The 19,927-nt window shown below is 35.4% G+C and overlaps 1 protein-coding gene and 1 pseudogene across 2 annotated transcripts in view; one reads left to right on the forward strand and one right to left on the reverse strand.

Moving 5' to 3' along the window:
* Positions 1-668: 668 nt before the first annotated feature.
* ATR (ATR serine/threonine kinase) overlaps positions 669-19,927 on the reverse strand; it is a 124,397-nt gene continuing 105,138 nt past the window's right edge. The window contains exons 39-47 of the mRNA XM_012001246.1: positions 18,822-18,956; positions 17,199-17,408; positions 15,976-16,119; positions 12,854-13,004; positions 10,078-10,234; positions 9,808-9,961; positions 8,460-8,611; positions 4,774-4,879; positions 669-1,029 (exon numbers count right to left, since the gene is read on the reverse strand). Coding sequence (XP_011856636.1) covers positions 856-1,029; positions 4,774-4,879; positions 8,460-8,611; positions 9,808-9,961; positions 10,078-10,234; positions 12,854-13,004; positions 15,976-16,119; positions 17,199-17,408; positions 18,822-18,956 — 1,383 coding nt within the window. The 3' untranslated portion in view covers positions 669-855. The remainder of the gene's footprint in view (positions 1,030-4,773; positions 4,880-8,459; positions 8,612-9,807; positions 9,962-10,077; positions 10,235-12,853; positions 13,005-15,975; positions 16,120-17,198; positions 17,409-18,821; positions 18,957-19,927) is intronic.
* Positions 1,676-3,124, forward strand: LOC105554679 (annotated as a pseudogene). Its single transcript, XR_001008362.1, has one exon. The product of XR_001008362.1 is annotated as a eukaryotic translation initiation factor 2-alpha kinase 1 pseudogene (transcript).

A 19,927-nucleotide genomic window follows, 5' to 3' on the forward strand; every position in this document is an offset into this window, starting at 1 on the left:
CGCGTTTATCATATTTTTCTCCATCACACTTTCAACTGGACAGCAAAGGAGAGTTCTATCAATTTAAGTGAAATTATCAGTTTTAAATGTAAGAGTTTTCCACTTATTTGAAGGTAGTAACCTCGTTACTTTGTATTTGTCTTCTGAATGAAAACTTACAGAAAAACCTTAAACATTTAATACTTTTTGGATTTTAAGATCTCAGAAAATGCTAAGTATCGCTGTCTTTCATGACCACTGGATTCTGCATTCTGGGACTGCAGTATGGCAGCATCATACAAATTACAGAATGTTTATTTTGTTTTCATATTCACGCTTCTTGGCTTATATTTTTTCCCTATCACACTTTAAAACAAAGTTATATTAAGTGAACTTAATGATATGCTATTTATATTTATATTTATATATCTCTCTTACTAGACTGTCACTTCCTGGAGGGCAGGAGAGGGTAACTCTATGCACAAGTCTGGCGCAATGCCTTGCCCACGGTATTTATTCCATATAATTTTGTTCTTCAAGTGAATCCTTACAATAGCTAGGACTTTTAAAAGGAAATCAATAGAAGTTGTAAAATGAAATTAGGTTAGGCTTGCTTGTTTCTTGCAAATACAGTTTTTGACCATAAGAACACATGATATTCCATTTCTCCAATTATAATGCACAGTATGTATTAAGAAAGCAGTTTATTTCTTAATAACTGAATGTTATTTTACATATAATTAATGATCAGAGAGAAATAACAGTTGCTCTGAGAACGTAAATTTATGTTGTACTTTAGAATTGAACAGATACAACCACAGATTCATACCAAATGCATTACTTTTAGATTAACATATTCTTTTACATAATTTCATTTCACATATATGGGGTCCAACCAAGATACATCTGGCATAGTAAGTTTTCATCAGTAGCTTCTTGTATAAGGTAATGCACATGTCCTTCAATAGATAATGGCAGTCCTGTCACTCTATTTCGAGTCTTGATTACACCTTGTAGTCGCTGCTCAATGTCAAGAACATGGGTCTTGGCCTAAAAAGAAGAAATATAAAACCAAAAACAGATGTTGATAATTTGGAATTACTACCTTTCTTTATATTTTGACATTTAATAAATGTTAATACCATTTTACTGACCAATACCCCTTTTGTAAGAGCAAATACAGGAAAAGAAGCGAACAAATACAGTTAACTTGTGATACTGATTTTGAGGCCTGCAAGATTGATTCAACATCAACTGCTTGGACATGTTTCTGGACTACGTGAAATATCAGGGAATTATTTACACATTACAATTCTGGAAAAATAATTTTTAAAATCTGCTTTGGAAGTGTTTAGTACTTAAACATTTGAATGAATATTTGAATAACAATGATCTACTGCCTAATATTTACATGATGTTAGTACACACAAATGGGTGTTCTAAGTGAGCTACTTGGGTACAATTTCTTAAGCATATCTGAATGCAAAAGGAAGAATAAAGTTATTATGAGAATAATTCTTGGAAGTGGTGCTGGGTGGGCCGGTGGGCTGGGCTGCAGCCCGCGAATGCAAAGAGGAGGGCCACGGGATGGGGGCTGTTGCTGTGCTGTCTGCCATCGACTCTTCCGCCAAGAGCCTGGACTCCAAATGTGACTTATGTTCCAGCAGAACTCCAGGTGTTTAAAAGAACCCCTACATCCTGCTTATTTCTTTGGTGAAGCACTTGAGCCATGTGCATGAACCAAACCCAGTTCATTTAAGACAGGTGTTTAAGTTACTTTGCCAGATCTTTATCCTAATGGGTCTGCTGTGTTCTTTCACTTGTGACGAGTTTAGCTCATTGAGACTACATCACCACAGAGCTATTACTCACTTAATGAAGTCCACTAAAGAGAGAGTTCATCAGGATCCTTGTGAGGCTATTTCTCATATCCAGAAAAATCAGATCAAGGGAAGTAGCCTTTGAAGCACAAACTTCATGTTACTTAAATGAATTTGAAAAACTTGCCATCTTAGGAAAAGGTGGATATGGAAGAGTATACAAGGTCAGGAATAAATTAGATGGTCAGTATTATGCAATTTAAAAAATCCTGATTAAGGGTGCAACTAAGATTGCATGAAGGAACTATGAGGAATGAAGGTGCTGGCAGTCCAGCACCCTAATATCATTGGTTATCACACTGCGTGGACAGAACATGTTCAAGTGATCCAACCACAAGCAGATAGAGCTTCCATTCAGTTGCCATTTCTGGAAGTGTTCTCCGACCAAGCAGAGGACAGATACCAATATGGTGTTAAAAATGGTGAAAGTAGCAGGTCATCCATTATCTTCACTAAGCTCACCTCAGAAAAGAAAAACCCTTTGGAGAATCTGACACTCAAAATCAGAATAACAAGCTGGTGAACTATACCATCAATTCCATCTTAAGAGACACCAGTGAATTTGAATCATCCCTGGAGCTCCCGGAAAATGGCTTGGCGGGTTTGTCCACCAGGTCAGTTGTGGAACAGCCCCTGCTGCTCAGCTGTAATTCCCTCCAAGAGGAGAATTTCACATCCACTGAGGAATCTTCCAAAGAAAACTTCAACTTGTTGGGGATAGAGGTGCAGTACCACCTGATGCTGCACATCCAGATGCAGGTGTGCAACTCCACCTGTGGGACTGGCTAGCCGAGAGAAACAAACAGGGCCAAGAGTGTGTGGATAAGTTTGCTTGTCCTTATGGCCAGTGTTGCAACAAAAAATTTTCAAGAATTAGTGGAAGGTGTGTTTTACATACATAACATGGGAATTGTAAACAGAGATCTGAAGCCTAGAAATACTTTTCTTCATGGCTCTGATCAGCAAGTAAAAATAGGAGACTTTGGTCTGGCTTGCCCAGACATCTTACAAAAGAACACAGACTGGACCAATAGAAACGGAAAGAGAACACCAACACATATATCCAGAGTGGGCACTTTTCTGTATGCTTCATCCCAACAGTTGGAAGGATCTGAGTATGATGCCAAGGGTCTCATTCTTGCCCAGGCTGGAGTGCAGTGGGGTCATCATAGCTCACAGCAGCCTCCAACTCCTGGGGTCAAGTGATCCTCCCACCTCAGCCTCCCAAGTAGTTGGGACTACAGCAGTGTGCCACTGTACCCGGCTAATTAAAAAAAAACTATTTGTAGAGACCAGGGCTGGCTTTGTCCAGTTAGATATGTATATAGCTTGAGTGTGATTCTGCTAGAGCTCTTTCAGCTGTTTAGAACAGAAATGGAGCAAGCAGAAGTTTTAACAGGTTCAAGAACTGGTCAGATACTGGAATCCCTCAGTAAAAGGTATCCACTACAAGCCAAGTATATCTAGCACTTAATGAAAAGGAACATGTCCCAGAGACCATCTGCTCTTCAACTGCTACAGAGTGAACTTTTCCAAAATTCTGGAAATATTAATCTCACCCTACAGATGAAGATAATAGAGCAAGAAAAAGAAATTGAAGAACTAAAGAAGCAGCTAAACCTCCTTTCTCAAGACAAAGGGTTAAGGACGACATGAAGGATGGGGGCGTATGGGTCTAGCCTTCCTCAAGCTATATCAGTGGGATGAAAGTGGATTTAAACTCTTAAGGTAGTTAACTGGAATGTAAATTTTTACTCTTTATTAGAGTATAGTTGGTATAATTCATTGTATTTAGTAAGCCTGTACAAGACTTTTTTTTTTTTTGAGACAGAGTCTTGCTCTGTCGCCCAGGCTGAAGTGCAGTGGCCGGACCTCAGCTCACCGCAAGCTCCGCCTCCCAGGTTTACGCCATTCTCCTGCCTCAGCTTCCCGAGTGGCTCGGACTACAGGCGCCCGCCACCTTGCCCGGCTAGTTTTTTGTATTTTTTTTAGTAGAGATGGGGTTTCACCATGTTAGCCAGGATGGTCTCAATTTCCTGACCTCGTGATCCGCCTGTCTCGGCCTCCCAAAGTGCTGGGATTACAGGTTTGAGCCACCGCGCCCGGCCAAGACTTGTTAAAGATGTAAGAGTGGCCTCCCCGCCAAAAATAATCCTCAATTTATTCTAACTTATTAAAAACAACTATCTGAGCTAGGTGCAGTGGCTTATGCCTATAATCCCTGCATTTTGGGATGCTGAGGTGGGTGGATCACTTGAGACCAGAGGTTCAAGACCAGCCTAGCCAACACGGTGAAACCCATCTCTACTAAAAATATAATAATTAGCCGGCTGTGGTGGTGCATGCTTGTAGTCCCAGCTATTTGGGAGGCTAAGGCAGGAGAACTGCTTGAACAGGGGAGGCAGAGGTTGCAGTGAGCCAAGATTGTGCCACTGTGCTCCAGCCTGGATGACAGAGCAAGACTTTGTCTCAACAACAACAACAACAACAACAACAACAACAAAACTATCTGCAAACTTTGCAGCTTCAACTAAGTAAGAAGTGAATTGCTGCATTTGTTAACATAGCTTGTGACGTACTCGTATGATATTAAAGCTCAGACCTATTGTTCTGTAAGTTCAGGCAATTTGTACTTAAGTTTTTCCTACTATATCTCATAACTGTGAATTGTCTATGGTTAAACAAGTGTGCTATGAACAGTTTTATTATACAAATGAGAATACTGTTAACATTAGTGACAAAAAGAAAACTTATGGCAATGTGATACTAAAGAACTAGATTTCAGAGTAATCAATAGTCACTAACAGTATTTCCAAGCAGTTCTCATGCATAGAGATGAGAACGATAGCTGCATATCAAGTTCATTTGTAGAGATGAGGACTACAGCCCGTATCAAGCTATACCTTCTACTAACCTTTTCATTGACAACTTCTCCAGTTTCATTCAGTGGTGCTTTGGAATGCCCTTTCACTGGTTTACTCCACTCCACAAGAGGATCATGTAGAAAAGTCTTTAAGACACTAAAATTGAAACAAATATTGGGGTACGATGTTACCTTTGCATGAAGAAATCTTGCTAACATCAATATTTAAGTGAAGGATAAGAAACTAATGGTAATACTCTTATAATACACATTACTACCTCTTCATTAAGTTATGTGAAATTTCTGTTTTGGTGTGAGGGGAGGGTAAGAGAAGGGAAGGCAGGAAAAAAGGCAAGATAGAGGAGAGTCAGAAGTGTTTTGGAGAACAGAGTAAGATGAGTTCTATGTGCCATCTCTAAGTGTATACTGTGAACTGGTAAATGCCTATATGTTGAATGAAGGAGTTTTATCCCTTACCATGTCTTCAATAACCATATAACATCTATAGCTACCATAGAGATCTAGCCCAGACCTTTTTTTCTGCACTCTAAACATCAAATCCAATTACTTATGGGAAATACCCAGTTGGATATGTTCCAAGCACCTCAAACTCAGTATCTCCAAAATAAAATTCATTACCTTTTCCCAACTATTTCTCCGTATTCCCCAAATCATCATCCACCTAGACAAAAATCTAGGAATCATCCTTGCCCCGTCTTCCTCTAACATGCAATTACACCTCCTAAATCTCTTTGGAATCTCTTCACTTATCTCCGTCTCTGCTGCCGTGATACTATCCAGTACACTATCATCCTTTCCTGGGTTACTGCAATAAACCTCTAACTAGTTATGATATACTTCCTATTTCAGAGAATTTGCTTTTGCATATGTCCAACTAACCAGTATTCTACCATAATGTCTGATAGACAGCTTTTAAGTAATGAAAGTGAATAAATAAGCTTTAAAGGTCCTTTCAAACAATCTGTTTCCCACAGCTAACTTCATACTTAAAGGTCAAAGACTGACTGCTCTACCCCTAAGATCAGGAACAAGACAAGGATGTCCACTTCTAGCATGTCTATTCGACGTTGATTTAGCTAGGGCAAGTAGGCAAGAAAAAGAAATAAAAGGCATTGATATTAGAAAGGAAGAAGGAAAACGATATCTGCAGATGACATGTTTGTTGCGGAGAGAAAATCTTAAAGAAGTCACAAAAATAATTATTAGAACTAATACTTGAATTCAGCAGATTGTAAGATACAATATCAATATATAAATATCAATTGTATATCTATACACTAGCAATGAACAATCCAAAAATGAAATTAAGAAAGATTCCATTTAGAATAAAACCAAAAGGAATAAAATACTTAGGAATACAGTTTTAAAAAGTTAAATATAAGACTTGACCCTAAAAACCACAAAACATTGATGAAAAAAATAAAATTCAAATAAATGGAAAAACCTTCCATGTTCATGGATCAGAAGACTTAATATGGTTAAGACAGCAATACTCCCTAATTGATTTACAAATTCAATGTCATTCCTATCAAAATCCAAACTGATTTTAAAATTAATATGGAAATACAAGGGACCCATAATAGCTAAATGATCTTGGGGGAAAAAAACAAAGTTGGAACACTCACACTTTCTGATTTCAAAATTTACGACAAAGGTACAATAATAAAAATACTGTGTTGTTAGTGTAAGGTTAGGCATATAGATCAATAGAATATGGCTGAAAATCAATTGACCATTTCAACAAAAAAGCCAAGATAATAAAATGAGGGGGAAAATATTCCTTTCAAAAAATGGTGCTAGGACAAATGGATATGCACATGCAAAAAAAATGAATATGGACCCCTGCCTTACACCATATATACAAAATAACTGAAGACAGATAAAAGTTCTAAATAGCAGAGCTAAAAGTCAAAAATACTTAGAAGAACACATAGGTATAAATCTTCATGACTTTGGATTAGGGAATCGTTTCTTAGATATGACACCAGAAACACCAAAAATAACCAGAAGAAAAAAAACCAAATTAGACTGCATCAAAATTTAAAACTTTTATGTTTCAAAGGCCATCATCAAAGAAAGAGAAGAGACAACCCACGGATGGAAGAAAATATTTGAAAATCATATCTTATAAAGGCCTTGTATCCAAAATGTGTGAAGAACTCTTGCAACTTGGCTGGGCAGGGTGGCTCATGCCTGTAATCCCAGCACTTTGGGAGGCTGAGGCGGGTGGATGGCTTGAGCTTACGAGTTCGAGACCCGTTTGGGCAACATGGCAAAACCCCTTCTCTGCTGGGGAGGCTGAGGCAGGGAAATCGCTTGAACCCAGGAAGTGGAGGTTGCGGTGAGTGGAGATCATGTTACTGCACTCCAGCCTGGGTGACTGTCTCAAACAAACAAACTCTTACAACTCAAGAATAGGCCAGGCATGGTGGCTCACGCCTATAATCCCAGCACTTTGGGAGGCCAAGGCAGGAGGATCACTTGAGGTCAGGAGTTTAAGACCAGCCTGGCCAACATGGTAAAACCCAAACTCTACTATAAACGCAAGAATTAGCCAGACATGGTGGCTCATGCGCACATGCTGTCCCAGCTACTTAGGAAGCTGAGGCATGAGAATTGTTTGAACCCAGGAGGCAGATGTTGCAGTGAACCGAGATCATGCCACTGCACTCCAGACTGGGTGACAGCGAAACCCAGTCTCAAAGGAAAAAAAATAAAAAGAATAAAAAGACAACCCAATTTAAAAGTGGGCCAAGGATTTCAATAGACATTTGTCCAAAGATGATCTACAAATGGCCAACAAACACATGAAAAGATGCGCACCATCACTGGTCATTAGGGAAATGCAAATTAAAACCACAATGAGATACAACTTCACATCCCTAGAATGGGGAAAATAAAAAGGCAGACAATAACCAGTGTTAGAAAAGATGTAGAGAAATTGAAACCCACATACATTACTAGTGGGATTATAAATTGTTACAACTGCTTTGGGAAATGATTTGAGAGTTCTTCAAAACGTTAAGTATAGCATTTAACATATGACCCAGCAATTCCACTCCCAGGTATACACAAGAGAACCGAAAACATATGTCCACATAAAACTTGTGCACAATGTTCACAGCCAAACTATTTATAATACAAAAAAGGTGGAAACAATCTAAATGTCTCTTAACTGATGAACAGAAAAAGAAAATGTAGTATATCCATGTAACAGGATACCATTTGGCAATAAAAAACAATGAAATACTGATACATGATGAACACTGAAAATATTACGTTAAGTGAAAGAAGACAAACATGAAAGGCCACATATTAGATGATTCCATTTATATGAAATGTCCTGAACAGGTAAATCCATAGAGATAGAGAATATTATATATGAGTGGTTACAAGTAGATAGCAGGGGTGGGAGGACGAAGGAATCAGGAGTGACTGCTAATGCCTGTGGAATTTCTTTTTGGGCTGATGAAAATGTTTTAAAATTAGATAGTGGTAATGGTTGCACAATCTTGTGACTATACTAAAAACCACTTAATTATGTACCTTTAAAAGGGTGAATTTATGGTATGTAAATTATATCTGCATAAAGCTATTATTTAAAAAAACTATTTCAGTCAGTGCAAAGTGGTTCCCATATAAAAACAAACATATGTAGGGGCCAATAATTATATTCAAGGTTACTGTTAAATTATTTACAAAGTATAGATGATTACCTCATTAAAGGCTCTCGCTGATCACGCATAAGCCTCATTGTAACTTCACATGCTCTTCGAAAAAGACCCTCTGTTCCCATAGGACCCATTCCATTAACCATATTATGAGTCAGGCGAAATGGTACAATTTCTGGAACTTCAAAGGTTTCTCCCTTAGAAACAATACATTTTGTTACAAACTAACAATGTTAGAATTTAAAAATCTTTACTCAGAGAACTTCATGTCCAGATTCTTTCAACAAAGAGCAAAAATACCTTCAAAATATTTATGTTGTAATTACATTAGAGGTTTGTAACATGAAGGAGCCATGTAGCTCTCTGCCTTTGCTTTTATAGAACTGAAACCATACTTGATCTTGGATAAGATCTAGGAGATAAGTGGATTACCTTTCACTGAGTTTAGTACAGTGAATAAACAGTATTACAGAGAAAGTTTGTGCATTCAATATTTAGTCTCATATTTTCTTTGTCTTTCTTGAATAATATGAAATACAAATATTCTCATATATTTCTATTTTTCTTTAACACTTTCATCTTAAAACAAGAGATGAGAAGCAGCCAAGGGTCAGATGCTTACATCCCCTCATAAAGGAAATAAAACATGTCATATAATGAAGTCCAGTTGTTCATTTTCTGCTGTCCTCTAATCTGCCTTTTCTAGGGACCTTTCATCCCTCCAATCAGTTACCCTAAATTCCTCTCTTGTATGGTTTAACCCATGCCAGTGTTTTATATCTGATTTGTTCTCAGTTGGATCTGTGATCTTTCTTGGTTTCTTGTGATAGCACAACGCAACCTGTAGATGATGGAGGTGAAGAAAATAGTGCGCTAATCTACCAGTCTGCCCTGCAGGATTCTAATACTGGAAAATTGTAGGGGGCCTTAAAGATGGGTCCAATTGCCTCAATTTATTCCCAGGTCCCACTCTGGATCTACAGAATCTGAATCTCCTGGGTATCTATAAATTTTTTTAGAATTATTGGATAATTCTGATATGTTGCTAGAATTGGAAACTATCATATTAAACTACTCTGTCTCTCTAAAACTGAGTGTCAGTAAAATGAACTGATCTGCCCATATTCACATAACTAATAACTGAGTCAGAACCTAAACCTATGTTCTTGGACTTCAAATTCAGTACTAGCTGTACAGTATCACTCTTCTAAGTTCTCTCCATCCTAATATGCATTACTACATGATCCACTGATGAAAACTAGTCAACAAATTATCAATATAACTCAACTGTGAGTATAACTGCTACCAACAGGTATATCAAGGAAGAACAGTTGTTGAGAAAAGGAAATTGGGGGAAAATATACAATAAGTAAGAGTAACTCACATCACATACCTTATTGAAAAGACAGTTGAAATCTACATGTACACATTCACCAGTCAAAGAATCAAAGAGAATATTTTCACCATGACGGTCTCCAAGCCCCAGAATATAACCAACCATTGACATTACTGCAGTGGAACGGCAGTATGCTGATCTACTACTGTACCTAAAAGAAACACAATGCCTATGAAATATCCATATACCATATGAGGTGAATATAAATCTAAAATATTAAAAGTAAACATTCAACCATAACAACATATAATATTCTTGGTAACCTACCATGATGTAGGATCAGGGAATGTTCTCAGAAACCACTCATGAAAAATAGGAGGATGCCTGGGCAGGAGAAATTCTTGGAATACTTTGAGTTTTTCAGATAAAGCTGCTGACTTTGGTAGCATACACTGGCGAAGTTCTTTTCCTGTCATATACACTCCTGCAAGGAAGAGTGATATCCAATAATCACATCAGCCAAATGAAAAAAAAAATTTTTTTTTGTTAAAATTGGCCAGGAAACACCTACTTCTTTTCAAATTGTTATTGAAAAACAAGCATAAATGAAAAATTTTCAATTAAGCATACATAAAGTTACTGGTTATATAATAAAATAATAAACCACATTATCTTCCCTTGATACAGATGACCCTTGAACAATGTCAGTTTGAACTGTGTGGGTCCACTTACATGTGATATTTTTCAACCAAACATGGATCAAAAACATGCGATGCAAAATCATTATATACTGAGGGCTGACTTTTCATACATGAAGGTTCTGCAGGGCTGACTGTGAGACTTGAGTATGTGTGAATTTTGATATGTGAGGGTATTCTGGAAGCAATCCCCCAGATAAGGGGGGACCACTGTAGTTACCCAAATGAAGCCTCTTATTGATGAAAATTAATGTCAGTTAAAACCAGTGTTGTGAAATCAAATAGTTCCAGAATACAAGACTCAGAATTAAGTCCCAAATGAATGAACTTATTTTGCATATATATGTACATATCAATATATATGCATATATACATGTATTTTACACTGACACAAATTATCAAAGAAAAAATATATTTTCAAATCCAAACTCAGACATATACAATATTTCATACTTATAAATAAAATAGTCAACAGCAAGTTCTTTGAACTCTGACTCAAGTGTCTTTGAGTTTCAGTTTTGCAACTGTGAACTCAGACAAGTTACGTTAAGTTCTCTGGCACTGTCCATAAAATAGGGATAATCAGGCGCGTTAACAATAATAAATAAAATAATGTACATAACATACTTGGCATAATACCCATTATACATTAATTTAACAGTATTACTTAATGTTATAAATTGAACTTCATCTCTCAAAAAATATGCTGAAATCCTAATTCTTGGTACCCAGGAATGTGAGCTTATTCAGAAACAGGATCTTTGCAGATGTAATGTTGTTAAGACAAAGTCATTAAGGTGAGCCTTTAATTCAATAATCCAATGACTGGTATTCTTGTGAGAAAATGGAGACACAGAGACATAGAGACAATGCTATGTAACAATAAAGGCAATGTGGTACAATACATCCAGAAGCCACAGAACACCAAAAGGTTAAAAGAAAGGCAAGGAACATTAGCCTTCAGAGAGGTCATGGTTCTAATGACATCTTGATATTATATCTTTAGCCTCCAGAACCATGAGAAGATAAATTTCTACTGTTTAAAATCGCCTAGTTTGCAGTAATTTGTTATGGCAAATACCATACAAATTATGTATGAAAACATACACTTATTTTCTACTTCACTTTGATAACTTGATCTATTCATTTTTAATGTATTATACCATATGCACTTTAAAAACATCTTATTTTAAAATAAGTTTAGATGCTACAAAAAGTTACATCATCGATACGGAGTTCCCACATATTCTTCACCCAGCTTTCCTTAATGTTCATTCTTGCATAACAATAGTACAATTATTCAAATCAGGAAATTCTTATTGTTACAGTATTATTAACCAAACTTCTGACTTTATTCAAATTTCACCAGCTGTCCCACTAACACACTTTGTTTGGGAGTCAGGATCCAATCCAGGATTACACATTACATTTAGTTGTCATCAAATGTCAACTCCTTAATGTCATCAAATCTGGGAAATCTCTTTCTTTGTCTTTCATTACTTTGACATTTGTAAGGAGTTTGGACCAGTTATATTTTTGTTTCTCTAAAGTTACTATACTTTTCCCTTTATAATTGATAAGTATCTGATAGGGAGATACTTCAAGATTCTTCAAATAACTTGTTTCTCATCTTTGCCTATTAATTTTAGCATTCATTAATAATCACTGCCTACAATAAGTATTACTATAGTGTTTGTTAATCGGTGATTTCCTATTTCCATCATCCTTTCTACATTTATTCATTGAAATTCTATTAGAATATAAGGAAGAAATTCCTTATTTCCTATTTATTTCTTTCACTTCCCTATTTACTCAAATATTTATTTATATCAGTATGGACTCATATTTATTTGTTTATTCCATGGGTTATAATAGTTTACAATCATTATTTATTTTGTTGCTCAAATTATCCCAAGTTTGGACAGTTGGAGCCTCTTATTCCAATCTAAAACGTAAGACCTCATTCTAGCCTTCTCTCTTTCCTTTCTCCAACAATGAGAAAACTGGCTCTCATTATACACAACATATTTACTTATTTGCTAAAGACTAGTACTATATATACATAAAGTAGTTTCAGAATTGTTAACCAATATCTGTGAAAAACAAATATTCATATATAGTTTTGTAAGCTACCTCAAATCCTATTGGGATGAAGACAGGGAAGGAATCAAAATAGAAGGAAAGAAGGAAGGAAGGAAGGAAGGAAGGAACGAAGGAAGGAAGGAAGGAAGGAGGAAGGAAAGAAAGGAGGGAAACACTTAAGTGTTTCCATATATAAAATCTAGAAATTTCACTATGGCTTATATCAAAAAATATAGGCTAACATATATTAATACCAATATACCCATATTATATAACTTAATAGCTATTATACCCATACTGTATACTTATAAGAATTTTAGTACCCTTTTCCTTATATAGTTTGGTCAGAATAGGTCTCAAACCAGCAGTGTTGTTCACCCATTCAATAATCCCACATTCATCATTCAGTGGAATAACTGCATATGTTCGAATATGAAGCTCTCTTCTACGAGACTCTGCATCTTTTCTTAAGCACTGTTAAAAAATACACAGAAATTTAAAAACAAGATAGAACTCAAAATTTCTAAACATTATATCAAATATATCTAAAGATTGCTCATTTCATAACAAAAGAATGTCGATGAAGGCTTACTGTGTGGTATACATGAATAATTCTTCTGAATGGTAGGGAAGGAAACTACTGGGACAGTATCTCTATTTACAAATTATTAAAAATGTCCTGGGTAGGCCCTTCTTTTTAATTATTCACTATTAATGTGACAAGAATATTGTGTTTAAAATATTTAAGTTGTATATTTAACAATGACAAAATACTGCTGTTTTATTTTCTATTGCTTTAGAGATATTACTGAAACAGTAAGTCTTTAGGCACAGAGACTGCTATTTAATTTTAATTATTATTTTTTTTTTTTGAGAGGGAGTCTTGCTCTGTCGCCCAGGGTGGAGGGCAGTGGCGCGATCTCGACTCACTGCAAGCTCCGCCTCCCGGGTTCTCGCCATTCTCCTGCCTCAGCCTCCCGAGTAGCTGGGACTACAGGCGCCTGCCACCACGCCCAGCTAATTTTTTTGTATTTTTAGTACAGACGGGGTTTCACCATATTAGCCAGGATGGTCTCGATCTCCTGACCTTGTGATTCGCCCGCCTCAGCCTCCCAAAGTGCTGGGATTACAGGCGTGAGCCACCACGCCCGGACAATTTTAATTATTTCTAAAATACATAAACAACAGAGCATGAGTTCTATGACATCCTCAAAATGTATTGCTTCTCTTGCGGTTTATCACAACCTTATTTCAAAAGCTATCCTTTAGCAGAAGAAAGGCTTACGTATTTCATCTGATTGATCCTGATATATCAGGTAAAAATAAACAGTATTATGTTTAATTCTAGACCTGTATGAAGTAAGTACACATCTATAATTGTAACTTGCTCAATTCAAAAGCACAATCCCTGACCAAAAATACATTTTACACTTTAGGAAATAGGTTCCATAACTACCAAGAAAACAATGTGGCCATAGAATCTCATATAAAGATCAGTGTGTGACCTCCAAAACTTACATAGTTTTTTACAATCAGGCTCTTTTATCTTACCATGTTCATGAGGGAAAATGTAACAAAATAATTAAAGTAACAAAGCTGATTAATGTAAATTTGTAAACTAAAGCCAGGCCACTTGATATTCAAGTAAATCTGATACTCAGAAAAACACTCAGGGAGCTTTGGAGAGAACATACTAATGGTTCAGTAGTTAGTGAATTAAGATACCATTTTAACAAACAATAGTTTTTTGTTGTTGTTGTTGAGATAGAATCTCACTCTGTCACCCAGGCTGGAGTGCAGTGGCAGGATCTGGGCTCATTGCAACCTCCGCCTCCCAGGCTCAACCAATTCTCATGCCTCAGCCTCCCAAGTAGCTGGGAATACGTGCGTACACCATCGTGCCTGGCTAATTTTTGTATTTTTAGTAGAAAAAGGTTTTTGCCATGTTGGCCAGGATGGTCTCAAACTGCTGGCCTCAAGTGATCTGCCCTTTTCAGCCTCCCAAAATGCTGGGATTACAGGCATGAGCCACCACACCCAGCCCAAACAATGTGTTAAAATAAAAAATAATCCTCCTTTTCATATTGCTTTTGAAATAGGTTTTTAATGTGGTATTAATTTTTAAATTACTTTTGGTTAAACCAAGCAGACGAAAACTGTTCTTTTTTAAAAAACTCATCTAGTGCTACATCTTTTCTGTGCTAAAGATCTATGACTTTAAAATGTGGGAAGGCAATGAGAAGAAAGGAGAAAAAGCTTTTAGAAAAATAATGAAGTTTCATCTTTCCACAGTATGGATCAATTTTTACCAATGGAAAAAAACATATGCTATGCATTTACAAATACCTGGTTACAGAATAATTCAAAATATATAAAACTATACATTTATAATAACCCTTTAATAAGATTCCTCATATCATCTTTGAGACAGAAATCAAATACCAATAGAACTGAAAAAATGCTAATGATTACCTTTCATTTATCTATTTATTCATTTTTAAGAGTCAGAGTCTTGGCTCTGTCATCTGGGCTAGAGTGCAGTGGCATGATCATAGCTCACTGCAGCCTCAAACTCCTGGGCTCAAACGATACTCCTGCTTCAGCCTCCTGAGTAGCTGGGACTACAGGCACATGCCTGGCTCATTTTTTTTTATTTTTTGTAGAGACGGGGTTTCACTATATAGGCCAGGCTGGTCTCAAACTCTTGGCCTCAAGTGGTCCTCTTTCCTGGGCCTCCGAAAGTGTTAGGATTACAAGTCTGAGCCACTGCACTCAGCCTATTTATCTTTTGATAAATATATTAACACAACAGGCAAAAGGCAGAAGCATCTAAATGTCCATCATTGGATAAACAGATAAATAAAATGTGGATGGAAAACATTAGACTATTATTCAGCTTTTAGAGGGAGAAAATTCTGACACTTGCTATAAAATGAATGAACTTTGAATAATGCCAAGTGATTTAAGCCAGTCATAAAAGGAGAAATACTGCACTTATATGAGGTACCTCAAATGGTTAAGTTCATGGAGACAAAGTAAATGGTGGCTGCTGAAGGCTGAGGGGAAGGGAAATGGGAAGTTATTGTTTAATAGATACAGAGTTCCAATTTGGGAAGATGAAAAAAGTTTTGGAGAGGGATGGTGGTGATGATTGTACAACAATGTGAATGTACTTAATGCCACTGAATGATATGCTTCAAAAACTGTTAAATGTTAAGTTTTATGCATGTACATTTTATCTCAATAAAAAAATTAAGTGAAAATGAAAAAGACAGTATATTTCATTTCTGCTTTTTAAGAGTGATCCGTTTGCATACTAAAATGCCTATATCAGATTGATAGTAATTATAGCAACTCTGAAATAAAAGCATTCTGGTTTTATAATTGTCAAATTTTTTTAAAATAAAAAATAAATAAATAAAATAAAAGCAAACTATTTCCAAACCTTATTAATCAAGGAATTGAATTCCATTAGTCTACAATCCTTTCTCAGGTCATCTTTTGGCTTACACATCATGATGTAGAACTTTCCATCTGACCCTTTTAAAGAAATCTTCTTTGGTTTCTGAAGAGAAGCAAGAATTTCCACCTAAAAGATGATGAGTAATATATGAATTAGGGCCAAAAATTTCTGTGTAAATGTCTATATATTATAAACCTTGAGTTATGTAAAAAAAAAAAAAAAAAAAAGAATATTACAAGCTACATTATGTAGTGAATTTGTATTTAAAAATTTTTTTATTTTAATTATCTATGACCTATGAAAATAATGACCGTCTATGAACAGAAACATTTTCACCCATTAAAAATAGCTATGACATAAAAAGATTACTTCATCGCCAATACAAGTACTTATATATTCAAATCTAGACAGCCCCCTTCAAAGCAGTCAAAATGTTTAAAAGATTTTTGAAACATCTTTTCAGGATCTTTCTGCAAAGACTGAGACTGTTTTTCAATGCTTTATCAATTAAAAGTAATTTGATTTCTGAAAAAACAAACTCCTCCAAAATTAAGTGTACCTAATGAAGTGAGTAAATAAGGTGAATAATACTGCTTAAATTAAAAACAAAGCATAGACTGGGTACAGTGGCTCACGTTTGTTATACTAACATGGAAGGCTGAGCAGGAGGATGGCTTGAGCCTAGGAGTTCGAGACTAGCCTAGGCAACATGACGAAACCTCGTATCTTCAAAAAATTTTAAAAATTAGCTGGGCATGGTGACATGCACCTGTAGTCCCAGCTACTCAAAAGGCTGAGGTGAGCAAATTGCTTGAGCCTGAGAGGCAGAGGTTGCAGTGAGCTGAGATCGCACCACTGTACTCCAGCCTGGGCAACAGAATGAGACCCTGTTTCCAAAAAAAAAAAAAAAAAGAAGAAGAAAAATCAAACTGTGAAAAAGTAAAGATTATAGTCACACTAAAACAATAGGAGCATTTGAAAAATCAAAACATTAGGGTGAATGTGAATCATGAATCAGAATTTTTTTTAATCACTGAATTTTTTTGCCATCAGTACAAATGAGTTTAGTTTTACTCTTCTGTATTTCCAATTTTTTTTTTCTTCACAAATAAGATTCACGTAGATTCTGTGAAACATACTTTTTATCTTAATTTGAAGTTAACAACTAAATTTTAAAATCATAGTCATATAAAACTGAAGTTTACCATATCATCAAACCCTGCAATATAGGCCCAATGTCCAGGAAATGGCTCATGGCTAGCATGGTTAGCATGGGTACCCAGAATTGATGGAAGTGTAGGTATCATGACTGATTGCAGAGGAATGAGGATTTCACTAAATGTTGCTTCTCCTACCAGTTTTTTAAGCATTTTAAAATGAGTGCTCATGCTTAATGTGGAACTACTTCCATCAACCTGAAAAAATAAATAGTGCATTTTAATTTGTGTTTACCTTAAATTCAACTATAACAAAAATTTCACTTTTACAATATTGTAATTACAAAGGCTCAGCAGTCTGTGGTTTCCTAATCAACCCATTTTAGCCTCTGCCATTTACCTCATTAATAATAGTACCTACATCATAGGATTGTTTAATGATTAAAGGAGACAGTAGAGGCCTAAAATCTATTATCAGATATTAGAAAATCCAAAGAGCTCTGTAAATCAAACTCTCACTGAAGAAACAGTTACATGTTTGATTATGGGATACTCCAACAGGTTACCCTCAGTGGAAATATCAAATATTAAATATGCACTATATTACCTTAAAAATCTTAAAAATCCTGAATTTCTAGGTGTAGCTTGCCACAAAGGTTTCAGATAAAGAACTGGAAATCTGTACATGTAAAGCACTTACAACAGTGTTAGTGTTTTAATAAATGTTGGCCACCATAACACTGTTTTTGATAATGTCAAGTGCATCAGAGGTCAAATGGGATTAATGGAGATAATAAATGCAGATTACACTTTTGAGATGTTTATTGATAAAGGAAAGGTGAGAAATAGTCTGTATCTTTTCATCTATAAACAATGATGGACTCTGAATATTTGTCAGGTGAAGTCTAGCTATGTACCTTATTAAAGAGCTTCTCTCTCCCTCCTTATAACCACCTCCACCTCCCACTTTTATCTTTACTATACATCCTTGGGGGTTTTTTCTCTAATACTTTAGGTAGAATTATGGGGTTACTCCTGTAACCATATTCCTACTTTAGTCACAAATCTACTGAAAAAGTACTTATTACTCTAGATAACCATCTGCTTAGTTCCCTATAAGACTATAAGCACCTCAGGCAGAGAACAGATTTTATTCATCTTGTTTCCTTTAGCATAGTGCTTGTCCCCTCACAGGCACTGAAATGTATACTAAAAGAATGAAAAGCAAAACCCCAACCGTCTTCCCTATCATAAGTGTAGTTTAATAATGTATATGAATTTTGAAAGTTTAAAGATATATAATCATAGAGACTACTATAAGTAACTTTGAATATTTTACATACTTATATTTTTATGGCTTATTTCATATTCTCTACTAAAAATTTCTGAGAAACATGGATATCTACCCTCAGAAAATTCTTAATTTACATTAAGAAGAACTTTTATAAATATTAGAAGGTATTTTGAAGTAAGATATATTAGAAATATTAAAAACTGCTTTATTAAGATAAATCATACATAATTAAAATACATAATACATTTTGATATATGTGTACACCTATATGTTAGAATTTTAATTTAATTAATCAAATGAAAAAATCAGCTCAAATTATATAAATATATATATAATTACCCAACATCAGTTTATAAGCACTAAGATTATGATAGTACCGGTTTATTGCACAATTCTAGAAGCTTATCTGTTAGGCGAGTTGCATCTCCAACAAACTTCTCTAAGGATTTTTTCATATGAATGGCTTTATTTAGGATTTCCTTGCATCTGTTCACACGCATGGGATAAGAAGACTGTCATAAAAAAGAGTTAAATACTATTTTATATAAGATTTTTGAAAGATAAATTTTTTGAATGACAAAAAACTTAAAAAGTATTCATGATGAGAGTTTATATGATACAAATTTCCTGAAAATTTATTTGGTAATGCTATCAAGAGCCATACAAATATTGCCACCCTATAACTTTGTGAATTATAAAGTTATAAGGATCTGCCCTGAATAATTAGAAATGAGAATAAACATAGACATAGCTAGCTGTGTTACAACAGCAAGAAAAACAGAAATAACCTTAATGATTAACTAAGCAGTTAAATAAGTTATTGAAGGCTATTTTTTAGAATTTTATATATTAAAATTATATCTTTAAATTATATTTAATAACATGGAAACAATAAAGTGAAAAATGTGACATTGTATGGCAACATAATTAAATTTAGTGTTAAAATATACTAGAAAATATACAAATAAAATTACATCAAAACATTAATGAATGGCCCAAGGTATGAATTTTAATTTTTGTTTTATATCTCTGTATTACCTAAATTCTCTAAACATTTACTTATTACATATATTGACCAACATATGAATTCCCTTCAATGATGCAATAACGGTTTTTTAGTATTAAAAATTCAGGTGCTGGCGGGGCATGATAGCTCATGCCTGTAATTCCAGCATTTTGGGAGGCCAAAGCAGAAGGATCACTTGAGCCCAAGAGTTTAAGCCCAGCCTGAGCAACAAAGCAAGATCCCATCTCTACAAAAAGAATTTAAAAATTAGCTGTACATGGTGACACATCCCTATCGTCCTAGCTACTGGGAAGCTGAGGCAAGTGAGTCACTTGAACCCAGGACTTTCAGGCTGCACTGAGCTATGATCCCACCATTGCTCTCCAGCCTGGGCAACAGAGAAAGATCCTGTTTCTTAAGGAAAATAAAAATAAAAATTCAGGTACTTTGGATTAAAATATTTGTGAAAACATAGGT

The sequence above is a fragment of the Mandrillus leucophaeus genome, unplaced genomic scaffold (genome assembly GCF_000951045.1).
Source record: "Mandrillus leucophaeus isolate KB7577 unplaced genomic scaffold, Mleu.le_1.0 Scaffold1176, whole genome shotgun sequence".
Classification (NCBI taxonomy): Eukaryota; Metazoa; Chordata; class Mammalia; order Primates; family Cercopithecidae; genus Mandrillus; species Mandrillus leucophaeus.